Here is a 13,047-nt window from a genome sequence, read left to right as displayed (position 1 = left end):
TACATAGGTTATCTCATTTATCCCTCACTACGCCCCGCAAGATAATTTTTCTCACCCCATTTTATCACTGAGGAAATTAGGTTCTAAGAGGCAAAGGAACTTACACAGAAAAGGTCACCCAGCTAATAAGTGGCAAAAAGGCATTTCTGCCTTTCTAGGTCTGCCTGCCCTGAAGCCCATATCCCACCATCACAAAGCTGAAAGGCAGAAGCTAACAAAGAGCACACCTGGCTAGTTCCAAGGCACCATCGTTTTCTCTGTCCCTACAGCAGAGAAATAAGACATGTGTAGATTTACAAAGCCTTTTACAGTGTGCAACTGTTAAAATACAAAGAGAATGATGTGAAAAACCAGAGGCATAAGAAATGACTTTTGGGGCCCCCGGGTGGCTCAGTCAGTTAAGCATCCAACACTTGATTTCGGCTCAGGTCATGATCCCAGGGTTGGGAGATTGAGTCCTGGGTGGGGCTCTGCACTGACAGTGTGGAGCCTGCTTGGGATCCTGTCTCTCCCCTTCTCTCTGTTCCTCTCCCTCACTCTCACACACACTCTCTCTTTCTCTCAAAATAAATAAATTTACAAAAATAAAGAAATGACTTCTAATGGGGGGTAAAGTAAGGCTTTACAAGGGAGATGGCATTTAAGGATGAAGCTGAAAGAGGGACAGTGACAGGGCAATGAGAACGCATAGGACATGCGTGAGAGATCCATTCAGGCTGGTGGAGTGTGATAGGAGAAGATGAATAGGTAGGTTAAGGTCATAGGTGGATTCCGTTATCAGGCTCAGTTGTGTAAAATTTAATTGCTGTGTGGTTACAAACCATTAAAAGTTTTTTTTAGTAAAGGGAGTAAACTAATGAGAAATATGCTTTAGGAAAAATTTAAATGGTGGAGAGGCTGAGGTTGGGGAGACCAGTAATGAGACTATTTGCTCTGATCCCAATGAGAAGGAAGGAATACCTCACAGGGTGGTAACCATGGGAAAGAGAGAGATTACAAAGAGATTTTGAAATACCCAGCGCTAATCTTTGTTAGAGAAGCTTGGAGATCGTGTAGTTTTGTTTTGTAATTTAGATATAGTAATGATGTTTCTATATGCTAGATACTGTTCTAAGTGCATGTGCAATAAGCTATTTGCAATGGTTATCATTTAATTTTAACTATTATAAATTCCTAGGACTTTTTGAAACATTTTTATAACAATTTAATAGAGATAAAATTCACATACCATTACAACTCACCTATTTAAAGTGTATACAATTCAATTACACATCAATGTTTCTATACTATTCAGAGTTGTGCAAATATCATAGCAATCAATTTTAGAATATTTTCATCACTCAAGAAAAAACTGCAACTCATTAACCATCACTCCCCAATGCCCCTATCTCTCCTTTCCCCTTCCTCCCTTCCCCCCAGTCTACCACCCTCCACCAGTCTTCTTTATTTCTCTGTGGTTTGCCTTTTCTGGGCATTTCATATAAACAGAGTTATGTTCTTTGTGACTGACTTCTTTCACTTAGCATATTGTTTTCAAGGTTCATCCATGTTGCAGCATGCACCATTCCTTTTTATGGCCAAGTAACATTCTACTATATGGGTATGCCACATTTTGTTTATCTATTCATCAATTGATGGAAAATTTTTAATTATTCTGGAATTTTGCTCTATCAAATATTTATGTTTGAAATAAGTCAGCTACTGAGTGGCACTTGTACATTTGGATTATATAGCAGTTTCTATCTTACTGTCATATTTCCTCATCTACAATGACCTTCACCCTTCTATATGTTACTCACCCATGAAGTTTCCCTGGGTTAGGCTGTATCTGAACTTCCTCATCACTGGTCACCTTTAGTATCTTAGTATTTTTAGAAAATACCTTTATTTATTTGCTTATTTATTTTTATAAATTTCAGTTAGCCAATATACAGTACAATATTGGTTTTAGGAATGGAATTCAGTAATTTCAGCACTTACATACAACACTCAGTGCTTTCTTTTTTTTTTTTTTTTTAATATTTATTTATTTTTGAGACACACAGAGTGCGAACGGGGTAGGGCAGAAAGAAAGGGAGACACAGAATCCAAAGCAGGCTCCAGGCTCTGAGCTGTCAGCACAGAGCCCAACATGGGACTCGAACTCATGAACCATGAGATCATGACCTGAGTCAATGTCAGAGGCTCAGCCAACTGAGCCACTCAGCCACCCCATCAGTGCTCTCTTTAATAACCATCACCCATCTAGCCCATCTCCCACCCACCTCCCTAACAAATACCTTTAGAATTTAAATTAATTAAATTAATATTAAAAGCTCTTCTCTTCTCAACTGGATTGCAGGCATACTAAGTATAAGAAATACATGTTGAACATCTTCATTATTCCCCAAGAGAACTTTAAAGTCCATTTCCACACTAAGAGTGTGTTAAGTGTGGAGGAGAAGGGTCTACAGGAGTCAGGGCAGATCCATTAACACTGCCTGGCTGTCACCCCGCTTTTTCAATTTAAACTTCTCCCTTCCCCACTTCTAAAAGTGACTTGTGGAATACTGGTGGGAGATAGTGTACAAACTGTTAACCTAGTTAATATATTTGGTAATAATGCTACTACTCTAACTCTGAAAGGATTGATAACATTTTGCATTAAGATTTTTTTAAATTGGTCAGGCAAAAAACCATTTCTCATTTGTAAATAACATTTTAGAATTCACTCTGCTGTAGCTTCTATTGGGGCAAGAAGTTGAAAATCTTGTTTTTAGAAGGGATAGTCACTTTGGGGTTCTATGAGCAGTGGAACAATTTGTAGAGTTAAAATTAAAGCCTTGGAGAAGAGTCAGGTAACTGGTTACTGCTGATTGCTTTTTACCCAGTTGTGTGTTGAACTTTGCAATAAACACCAGGGTGGAAATGACTTGAGAATCCTGTGTTTAACACTTGCTGTTAGGACTCTGGTCAAGTGATTTTTCCCGAAATAAAACAAGCTGCCTACACAGAGAAGTCTGATTAAATACTGTTAATCTATAAACTCATCATTAGCCCAATTCTCAAGCTGTAGGTAATATGGGTTTCATTATAATGAAAGTTTATTGTAGTTCTGTCTCTAATCATTTAATTTTAGCTTCATCACTGAAACTTTCCCTTGAATTAGATGGGGGAATACTCCTCTGGGGACATGTAAAAAAAAAAAAAAAAAAAAAAGAGGCTCTCTCTTCCACCCACCCCCCACCCCAGCCACCCCTTTCTTTCTTGAATACAAAAATTTCTTCAGTTATCTTGACAAAGAGCTGGCAAGATTTGGTGGTAAAATAAGCAGATGCAGTTAATTTGGGATCCACTCCAGCTGTACTTAGAATTTGACAATTTACATATGAATATTTACTAGTGGAGAATGGATAAATCTGATTTAGTACACAGGGATGTTTTCTGCAGAAAGAGGTTACAGAAGAGGGGTTGGACCGTCGTAATGCTGGAAATTGGCCTGCACTTGCATTTCCACATGGTCGATTTTGTGACACCCATGAAAGTGCTTTGATCCACTGGAATCACTAATCATAAGATTTAGGACCTAATTTGGTGGAGATGAAACTATTTTAGCAGTTCCTTACGAGCCTCATAAACTTCATTGTCGACTTGAGTAGACGTAATGCTGAAGCCTAAAGAAGGTAGTTCTGTTTTTTGTCTTTCCTCTTTATTCTTCTCTTCCTTTCCCTCCTTTCCTTTCTCTTTTCTACTTATCTCAGAAGGGTAATGCTCACGCGAAGACTGTTCAGATTGGGTGTGTATTTGTGTGCAGGTGTCTGGGATATCTTACCTTTGGTGTAATAGTTTTCTTTCCTTTCCATGACATAATATTAGTTCAACATGTGGTTGGTTGCGAACTTCAGCTATCCTAGTCAGAGAGGGCAAATTTTGGTTTTTATGGTTAATAATAGCTAACATTTTCTGAATGCTTACTGCATGCCATGTATTGTGCAGTGTACATTTTGTGCATTATTTCGCTTAATGTTCTTAACATCCTAATTAGTTGGGTGCCCTTATGATCTCCCCCACCCGCCCTTGATAGATGAGGAGGTTGAGGCTTTTAGAGAGGGCATGTGACTTGCCAAGCCCTCATCACCTTCAAAGCCTGTGCTCTTAACCACTATACTTACTGCCTAATACATTAGGCACATTCCCTAATTCTATAATTTACCACCTTCTACTAAATCAAGCAAAACTTGGTCGTGCTTCCTGAACTGATCTGTGGCTGAAATGCTAGAGCAAAAATGGAGTGCTGGATTTGATTATTGTTTTTATCTTAGAGGAACTCTTTCAGTTTCAATTTCCTTATCTTTAAAATGAGGGGCCTGGAATCTTTGGCCAAATTAATTCAAGTATTGACTCCATTTTCTTATCTAGGATTTGGAAAAGATAGAGCCAACAGAATTTGCATCCTCCAGATTTTGTCTTTTTTCTTTTTCTTTTAATTCCAGTGTAGCTAACATTCCATTTTTTCCTTCCTTCAGATTTAAATACTTTTCCTGGTGGGGCTGAGGTCTCTTGACTGGCACTAGTTAGCTGGGGGACATAGATAGTTGAGCAGCTGTGTGCAAGGCAGAGTTCTAGGTATTCTAAATGCATTATGTACCTCATCCCATTGAATCTGCACAAAGTCCCCTGTGGAGTAGACATTATTATCTTCATCAAAAAAGAAAGCAATCGCAGTATACCTGTGGGAAAACTGAGGTGCATCTGATGAAGTCCATCACATAGTATTGATAAAATTCTCCCTGCTTAATACTATATATTCAGGGAAGGGACTAACTCATCTCTGTGTACTCTGCTCTAAGCCTTAATAAAATAAATCTCTGACTAGTATTTTTAGACCCCTCTTTAGGTTCCCCTACACACCTGCTCCTCTTTTACCGTTCCCTATTTTAGTTACTAGTGTGCATTATCACCCACGTGCTAGAAATCTCGGCATTGTCTCTGCTCCTTCCTGTCTCTCCCAAAGCAGGAAAGCCTCATGGATTCTGCCTTGGAAATGCCTTTTGAGTCTTTCTCCCTGTGCTTCTTTGGTGCCAGACAGTCCCTGTCTCTAATCTGAGCAGTTGCCTCCTGATTCATTCATCTTCTTTACATCTACTATAAACTCCTTCCTCAGGTAGACCCGATCATGGCAATATTTTGCCTAAAGCTCCCTGATGAGTTCTTGTTCTCTACTGACTACTATTCAGTCTTCTTAGCATGGCTTTCACAAACTAGTTGCAAACTATTTTCTATACTCCTTTCCCACTCCTCATCAGACACCAGGCCACTGAAGCTGAACAATCCATGGACATTTCACCAAATCTCTGTTCATACTTTACCTCTCTTGGGATGTTTTTATTTCCTTTTTCTGCCTGTCAAGTCACAATTTGTTGCTGTTTCACCTCAATATAAATTAATTGTCCCCTTCATAGATTTACCATCAGATTCCCCTCTCAGCTTAAGCAAATGCAATTTATGGAAGTCCAATGTAACAATAAAGGCAGGGTGTTGTTTTCAAAAATGTTCACAACATAATTTCTTTTTTTTTTAAGTTTATTTATTTTTGAGAGAGACAGGATAAGTAGGGGAGGGGCAGAGAGAGAGAGAGAGGGAGAGAGAGAATCCCAAGCAGGCTCCATGCTGTCAGCACAGGGCCTGATCCGAGGCTTGAACTCACGAAACCGTGAGATCATGACCTGAGCCGAAACCAAGAGTTGGATGTTTAACCACTGAGCCACCCAGGCACCCCACAACATGATTTCTTTAAAAATTAAATCCCCAGTTATATTTAAATATAATTCTATATATAGCAATTTGACATTTTTTATATAATAAAAAATTATTATTTTAAAGTAGACTCCACGCCCAACTTGGGGCTTGAACTCATGACCCTGAGGTTGCAAGTTGTGTGATCTACCAACTGAGCCAACCAGGCCCACCAAGAAAAAATTATTTTAATATACATGCCGTTGTCCAGTGCTTTAGAGAACAAACAGGCTTGGGTGGTGTTCGTCATCCAGGGACAATAATGAATGGGTTGGGAGAACGGATGAGTAGCTCCAGGGAAATCTGAAGCTGTATAGTCCATTCTTGACTGGGATACTGATCTATCTGAATCTCCTTTATGTCAAGAGGCATGAAGAGAGCTGGGATAGAATGAGAAGCTGTGAACCAAGGCAGGACTCAAGTAGGAACCTGGTTCCAGGATAGAGGGTCTGTGGCAGTTAATGATGATTAATGCCTGTGTGCTTTTCAGAACATCGAGCTGAAGGTTGAAGTAGAGAGCCTGAAACGAGAACTCCAGGACAAGAAACAGCATCTAGATAAAACATGGTGAGTTGCAGTTTGAACCAATTGAGCTCTTGGTTCTTTTCAGAGTCTGGTTTATTAATCTGAGAACAGTAGATTTGAAATCAAATTCCTTCACCTTAACTCTGGCATTTGAATGCTGTGTCCAGTTGAGGAACTGAAACAATGTGTTTTCTTTCCCTTTGGCTCTCTCTGTTACTCAATCTGACAGGCCTTGCATAGATTGGAAATTCACCAGGCCTAAGATTATAAACTTCCTTTTCAATAATCTGCTAGTACCATCAAGGGCTGACATAGATTTGGGGGGAATGGGGCACTCTCACACACTGCTCGTGAAAGTTTGAATTGTGGCAACATATTTGGTATGTGGCACTGGCAATGAAGTGAAAAATACACATTTCCTTTGACTAGATAATCTCTAGAAGGAATCTATCCCTCATAAATAAAAGCATGAGAATGAAAGAATAAATGTAGAAGTATTTTTACTGCATCATTATTTATAAATGGCAAAAAAAACTAGAAACAGCTATCTATCAACAGGGCAATGGTTGAGGACATTTTGACATAACCATACTGTGGAATATTATGCAGTCATTTAAAAGAATGATTTAGTTCTGTATTCTTTTCTTGGTGGGAGTCCCTGATAGACTAAGCAAGGGGGAAAAGTACTGGGTGATGTTTATGGCATAAGGCCCTTTGTTAAAGGCAGTCTTTTCTGTGTCTACCTGTGTTTGCTTGATTATACATAGAAAAAAACTGGAGGGTTATATCCCAGACTCTTTAACATTACTTGTATCAAGGAAGTGAGGTTAGAGTTTTTGATGGGGAGAGGTCTTGTTTTTTTTCTTTGTATACTTTTGTATTCTTTATATACTTTTGTATTGTCAAAATGGTTACTTTTATAATTTATAGTTTTTATAATTAAAAAACCCTTAGTTTTAAATGACAAGTATTGTTAAAATTTCTATTCAAAATAATTTTTAGATTCCATCCTGGAATTAGTATACATTCAATCTGATCTGGCATTGTTTATCTTTACAGTACTTCTTGATATGTAGGATGACAGTCCAGCAAGATGAGAATACTCAAAACTAGACTCAATTATATACACGATGCTGGTATTACTAAAGACTTACTAAGGCATTAAGTAAGCTTAATAGACTTGGAAAACATACAATGATTGAGAAATAAATTTTTATATTTGTGTAATGGTTTTTAAAAATGTTTTATGTCAGTTCAACTTTTAATTAGGTGGCATTATCCCTATTTTTAGAAACGAGAAAACTAAGGTACGTTAAAGTCTTCTCAGTTGAGTGGCAGAGCCCACATCTTCTGGCCTCAAGTTCAAGGCCCATGTGACTTTACAACAGCTGTTGCCTATTAAATCAGGCAGTCCTTGCTGAGTTACTCAGAAAATGTATAACTTCCATTCTCAAGATATTGTAGTTAACTGTTGCTTATTGCATTTGTCACGGAATATGAAGTCAAGGTAAAAAATGATGATTCTTGAGGTCTGCATATTTACAGGTCTTGGGCTGTTTTCTTGAGTTGTGTCCCTTGTACAACCAAGACCCTCGACTTACCCAAATCTGTATAATAAATTGGGAACTCAAGATAAATATAGCCTCTGGGGTGGTGCCGAGTAGTGTCCGTTATCAACCAAAGACTCCTATAATCCTTGGGAAAGTCCCCTTTGGTCTTCATAGACACAACCTTCTGAGCCAAATATTAAAGTACCCCTGGGCTTGGATGGAGCAGCTTTGATTTATCATGAACCTGTGAAAGCTCAATATTGTTCTCTGCCCTGAGAACAAGAAGACGGTCCATGGTTCTCAACAAATGGCTTAAAACAGGAATAAAACCAAACCGGAATTAAGATCATTCAGCACCTGATACTGCCTCCAAATTGTTAATCCTCAGACATCCAAGGACAGCTGTTGTTAGCTATAAATAAGCTGGTGACACCTTACCCCCTACATGCTAGTGCCTGGACATTCATTCCTGAGGACATCAGAGAAGCAAAACTGGGCCAGAACCCTGAGCTTCCACAGATTAAATGTCTGTTCTCTGCATGGGACCATGGGAAAACTAGATAGAACTCTGGATCGGCAGGCCAGATTTAGGATAGTCTGTGGGTTAATGACTGTAAAGGAGGAGAGCATTTCTATGGCTGCCCAAATGGATATTCTGTCCCAGCGACCTAAATGGTAGGAACACTTTAAATTCAACAGCAAGAACAGCAGAGAATTAGCAAAGCACTCTGGGAGAACAGTCTAACTGGAAGAGACCAAGGACAGATGAACATGGATGTTGAATTCTGAACCATTTGATGACTGCCCACCTCCCAAATGAAAGATTCTCCTCTTGAAGCAATAGCAATAATGAAGCCTCTAGAAAGTCAAGTATATTCTGATTGACAAGTAACAAAAAATTAGAGTTCTGAAAGATTACCAGAAAAGTTGGAAAGAGCAATTCCACAAATAATTGCAGAGGGAAAAATGCTTCATTTCAGTGTGACTCTGAATTATTGAAACAACTTTTAACGGGTCCACTTGCTAAATTATATGACTAGCTCTGACTGGCTAATGCTCCTTGATTGTAGGGCTGATGTGGAGAATCTCAACAGCCATAATGAAGCTGAGCTCCGGCGCCAGTTTGAGGAGAGACAGCAGGAGACAGAGCATGTTTACGAGCTCCTGGAGAATAAGATCCAGCTTCTACAGGAGGTGAGCAGGAGTTCCGAAAGTCCATGCGCACGGGGCCTCTTTCACCTCTTGCCCTACTGCTCTGCCTCCTGGCATTCACCTTTTCTGTCCCTACTTTCCTTCCCAACTCATCAAGTGTCCACAGTCTAGGGCTCCTAACTTAGGTGGGGCTTTGTAAAAGCCTCTCAGCTTTTCATTCTTTTTGCAGGAATCCAGGCTAGCAAAGGATGAGGCTGCGCGGATGGCAGCTCTGGTGGAAGCAGAGAAAGAGTGTAACCTGGAGCTCTCGGAGAAACTGAAGGGAGTCACCAAGGACAGGGAAGATGTACCAACTGACCGGGTCAATCCTGACCAATACGCTGAGGCCCTGGCCGAGCGGGACAAGTAGGTGCCTTTGATACTCTATTTGTCACTTGTCATTTACCTGTTCTCAAGGTTATAGGAGAATATACCAGCTGCACCGCTCCCTTTTAAGGTCTTAGAGTAGAACTTCATGATTTCCAAGACTTTATTGCCTCCACAACCAAAGGTTTTCTTTTTAGGGTTGAGTCTTCGATGGTATCCATTAACAGGACTCATTTCTATACCTTGTTAGTAGATATAAGTAGAACAGTAGTCAAATGGTGGCAAACAAGAGACATGGATTCACTTCTTCACCCTTATTGAGCACCTGCCAGACACTGGCCTCACCACTAAGGTTACAGAGATGAACAACCCAGGTCTTCTCATCAAGAAACATGTTACATGATTTTCCCTTCCTTCCTTCCTTCCTTCCTTCCTTCCTTCCTTCCTTCCTTCCTTCCTCTTTCTGTCTATCTATCTATCTATCTATCTATCTATCTATCTATTTTGTTCTCAAGTTAACTAACATACATTGTAGTCTTGGCTTCAGGAGTACCACCCAGTGATTCATCACTTGCATATCACATGTTACATGATTTTAGTAAGTTTTCTGATAGAAGTAGCATGCGATACTCTGGAGACATAGAGGATTGTCATCTATTCCAGACTAAAAAGAGCAAGGTGCCATTGAAGGTTTCCTGGAGGAGATGAAATCTGAGCTGGGTCTTGAATAATGAATAGGAGATCGAAGAAATAGATAGGAAGTGGGTGAGAAAGGGAAATATTCTGTGCAGATGGAGAAACTGTGCAAGCGAGACACAGGTAAGGGCATATATCAAGACCAGCAAATAGTTCTACATGATAGAGCAGAGGGTCTGGGAAAGACTAGTGAGAGGTAAGCTGGGAATAGGGTCAGATTGTGCTGGCTTCATATGCCATAAGGAACTTAAATTTTCTCCTAAAGGTAATTGGGCAGTTGTTGAGGTCACCCATGTCTAGATTAGTACAGCAACTCCCTAATGATTTCTTTACCTCCAGTCCTGCCCCTTGCTATTTCATCGTAATATTAACATTCAGAGAAGTTTTGAAGTGGAAAATTCAACAATATCACACTGGCACATAATTTAGCCTCTTAGATGCATGATACTATGGTGGCATAAAAAGCCTTTAGTAGTTTTTAACTGAGTAGGTGAAAAACCCACAGTGACTAATGTGATCTTTTTGAGACACAAATCTGATCATGTCATTGCAGAGCCATTTAAAATGCTTTCCAACACCAGGGAGCATCTGGGTGGCTCAGTCAGTTAAGGGTCTGTCTGACACTTGATTTTGGCTCAAGTCATGATCTCACAATTCGTGGGAGGGAGCCCTAAGTCAGGCTTCATGCTGACAGGTCGCTCTCTCTCTCTCTCTCTCGCTCTAAGTAAAGAAATAAGCTTTTAAAAATGATAATAAAACAAAATAAAATCTTCTTCCAACACCTGCAGGAGAAAAGATCCATTCTCCTTATCATGGCCATCAAAGCCTTCTATGATATGAGCTCTGATTTCTCCCAGAATCATGCCCCACTATGACCCCTTCACACTTTGCTGATGCAAGACTATTAATAATAATGAATAATGTTTGTTGCACTCTTACTATACAACTGAGCTGAGTACTATAATGCTGTTTAATTCTCCCAACAACTCCATGAGGTAGGGATTACTACACTTTATAAATGAAGACACCTGGCACTTACAGAGTTGTGTCACATGGTGTCACATGGTTGCAGGCATTGCTTGACTCTAAACCCTGAATCCACCCATTGCCTTCAGAAGCAAACAATACAATGTCAGGTCTCCAGAATTTTGCTCATGCTCTTCCTTCTGTGGGAAACCCTTGCCATATTTTTCCTTCCTGGTGAGTTCTGTTCATTCTTCAAAACTCACTAAGGTATCAGTTGTCACTTCTGTGAGTGCTTTTGTGACAACAGAATTAAGTCTCTGTATCGTTGCCTTGTTTTACATACACATCCTTTTTTGTACAGTTCCCAGTGGGTGGTATATTTGCTTTCAGATCTTTCCTGCTAGATTCTCTGAGACCCATGTCTCATGTCCATAGCCCAATAAACACTTGTTAAACAAAACATATGCACATGTGACCAATAAATTAGGGAGTTTATATCAGATGTCCTTACCAACTTTGTAAAGTAGAATAGATCATCTATAGAGACCAAGGGTCAAACGGTTAAGTAAGGCTGGAGGCTTGAGAAAAAAAAAGCAATGTTCTATGGGGAATTGATATGGAATCCACATTCATCATCATAATTACTATTACAGCTTGCATTTACATGATGTTTTTAAGTTTTTAAAGTTCTTTCTCTGGCCACCTGGGTGGCTCAGTCGGTTGAGCATGACTCTTGATTTTGGCTCAGGTCGTGATCCCAGGGTCATGGGATTGAGCCCTGCATCAGACTCCATGTGGAACATGCTTAAGATTCTCTTTCCCTCTGGGGCGCCTGGGTGGCTCAGTTGGTTGAGTGGCCGACTTTGGCTCAGGTCATGATCTCATGGTCCAGGAGTTCAAACCCCGCATAGGGCTCTGTGTTGGCAGCTCGGAGCCTGAAGCCTGCTTTGGATTCTGTCTCCCTTCTCTCTCTCTCTGCTCCTCCCCTGCTTGTGCTCGATCTCTCTCTGTCTCTCAAAAATAAATAAATGTTTGAAAAAAAAAAGATTCTCTTTCCCTCTGCCCCACCCCCAAAAGTTCTTTCTCATCCACAAATTTTAGCCAATCCTCATTCCTAATTAATTTATAATTTATAATTAATTTAAAGTTTAAAATTTATAAGTTAATTTACAATTTGTCTATGAGCTTCCTACTTGACTTTCTGGTATCCCTCACCTTTCTACCAACTATTTGCCTCCCAAGGTACTATCACTGTCTTTTCTACCTACACAGGGATAATAATGACAATTGGAAACATTTCATTTAGTAGCCACATGTTTTCCAAGGACAGGTATGTCTGGTATTCTAAGACTTAAGAGAAACAGCAAGATCTACCTTGCACAGGGCAGATGAGGAATAGCTGTTGACTTGAACCTGTGGTTTGTGTACTTCAGCACAGCACACACAGTCTGATAACTTAAATCCTAGTCTGAATTTCCTGCTTCTTCTCTAGCCTTCGCCTCTTCCCCCGACACCAACCTTTGTTCCAGTGACTCTTCCCCTAAAGTATCTTGTATCTTTTTAAAAGAAATTTTTTTAATGTTTTATTTATTTTTGACAGAGAGAGAAAGAGAAAGAGAGACAGAGCAAGAATGGGGGAGGGGCAGAGAGAGTGGGAGACACAGAATCCAATGCAGGCTCCAGGCTCCAGGCTCCAGGCTCCAGGCTCCGAGCTGTCAGTACAGAGCCCGACGCGGGGCTCAAACTCACAGACCACAGGATCATGACCTAAGCCGAAGTTGGATGCCCAACCGACTGACCCATCCAGGCACCCCATAAAGTATCTTGTATATTTATGCCTTCATTCCTTTATTCAAGCTCCTCCCTGTACACCTGGAAAACAGTCCAGTTTTCCAACTCTCTTCCCCCAGACTCAGCCAAGTTCAACAACTCACTTTATCTTTCTTCCTACAGCTCCATGACAGCACTCAAATTACTATAGTAATTTGATATATTACTATAGTAATATAGATACCTC

At 40.0% G+C, this 13,047-nt stretch overlaps 1 protein-coding gene across 7 annotated transcripts in view; it reads left to right on the top strand.

Moving 5' to 3' along the window:
- The window catches only part of PDE4DIP (phosphodiesterase 4D interacting protein), a 220,405-nt gene that overhangs the window by 104,780 nt on the left and 102,578 nt on the right, over positions 1–13,047 (top strand). For 6 of the 7 annotated variants that reach the window (XM_047869427.1, XM_047869419.1, XM_047869420.1 and 3 more), the window contains exons 5-7: positions 6,266–6,342; positions 8,921–9,044; positions 9,232–9,407. In XM_047869427.1, coding sequence (XP_047725383.1) covers positions 6,266–6,342; positions 8,921–9,044; positions 9,232–9,407 — 377 coding nt within the window. Of the gene's footprint in view, positions 1–6,265; positions 6,343–8,920; positions 9,045–9,231; positions 9,412–13,047 lie in introns of those variants that run through there. The other variant, XM_047869423.1, reaches the window with a different exon arrangement.

The sequence above is a fragment of the Prionailurus viverrinus genome, chromosome C1 (assembly GCF_022837055.1).
Source record: "Prionailurus viverrinus isolate Anna chromosome C1, UM_Priviv_1.0, whole genome shotgun sequence".
NCBI lineage: Eukaryota > Metazoa > Chordata > Mammalia > Carnivora > Felidae > Prionailurus > Prionailurus viverrinus.
The sequence above is the reverse complement of the archived record's forward strand: the minus strand, read 5'-3'. Positions and strand labels throughout refer to the sequence as shown.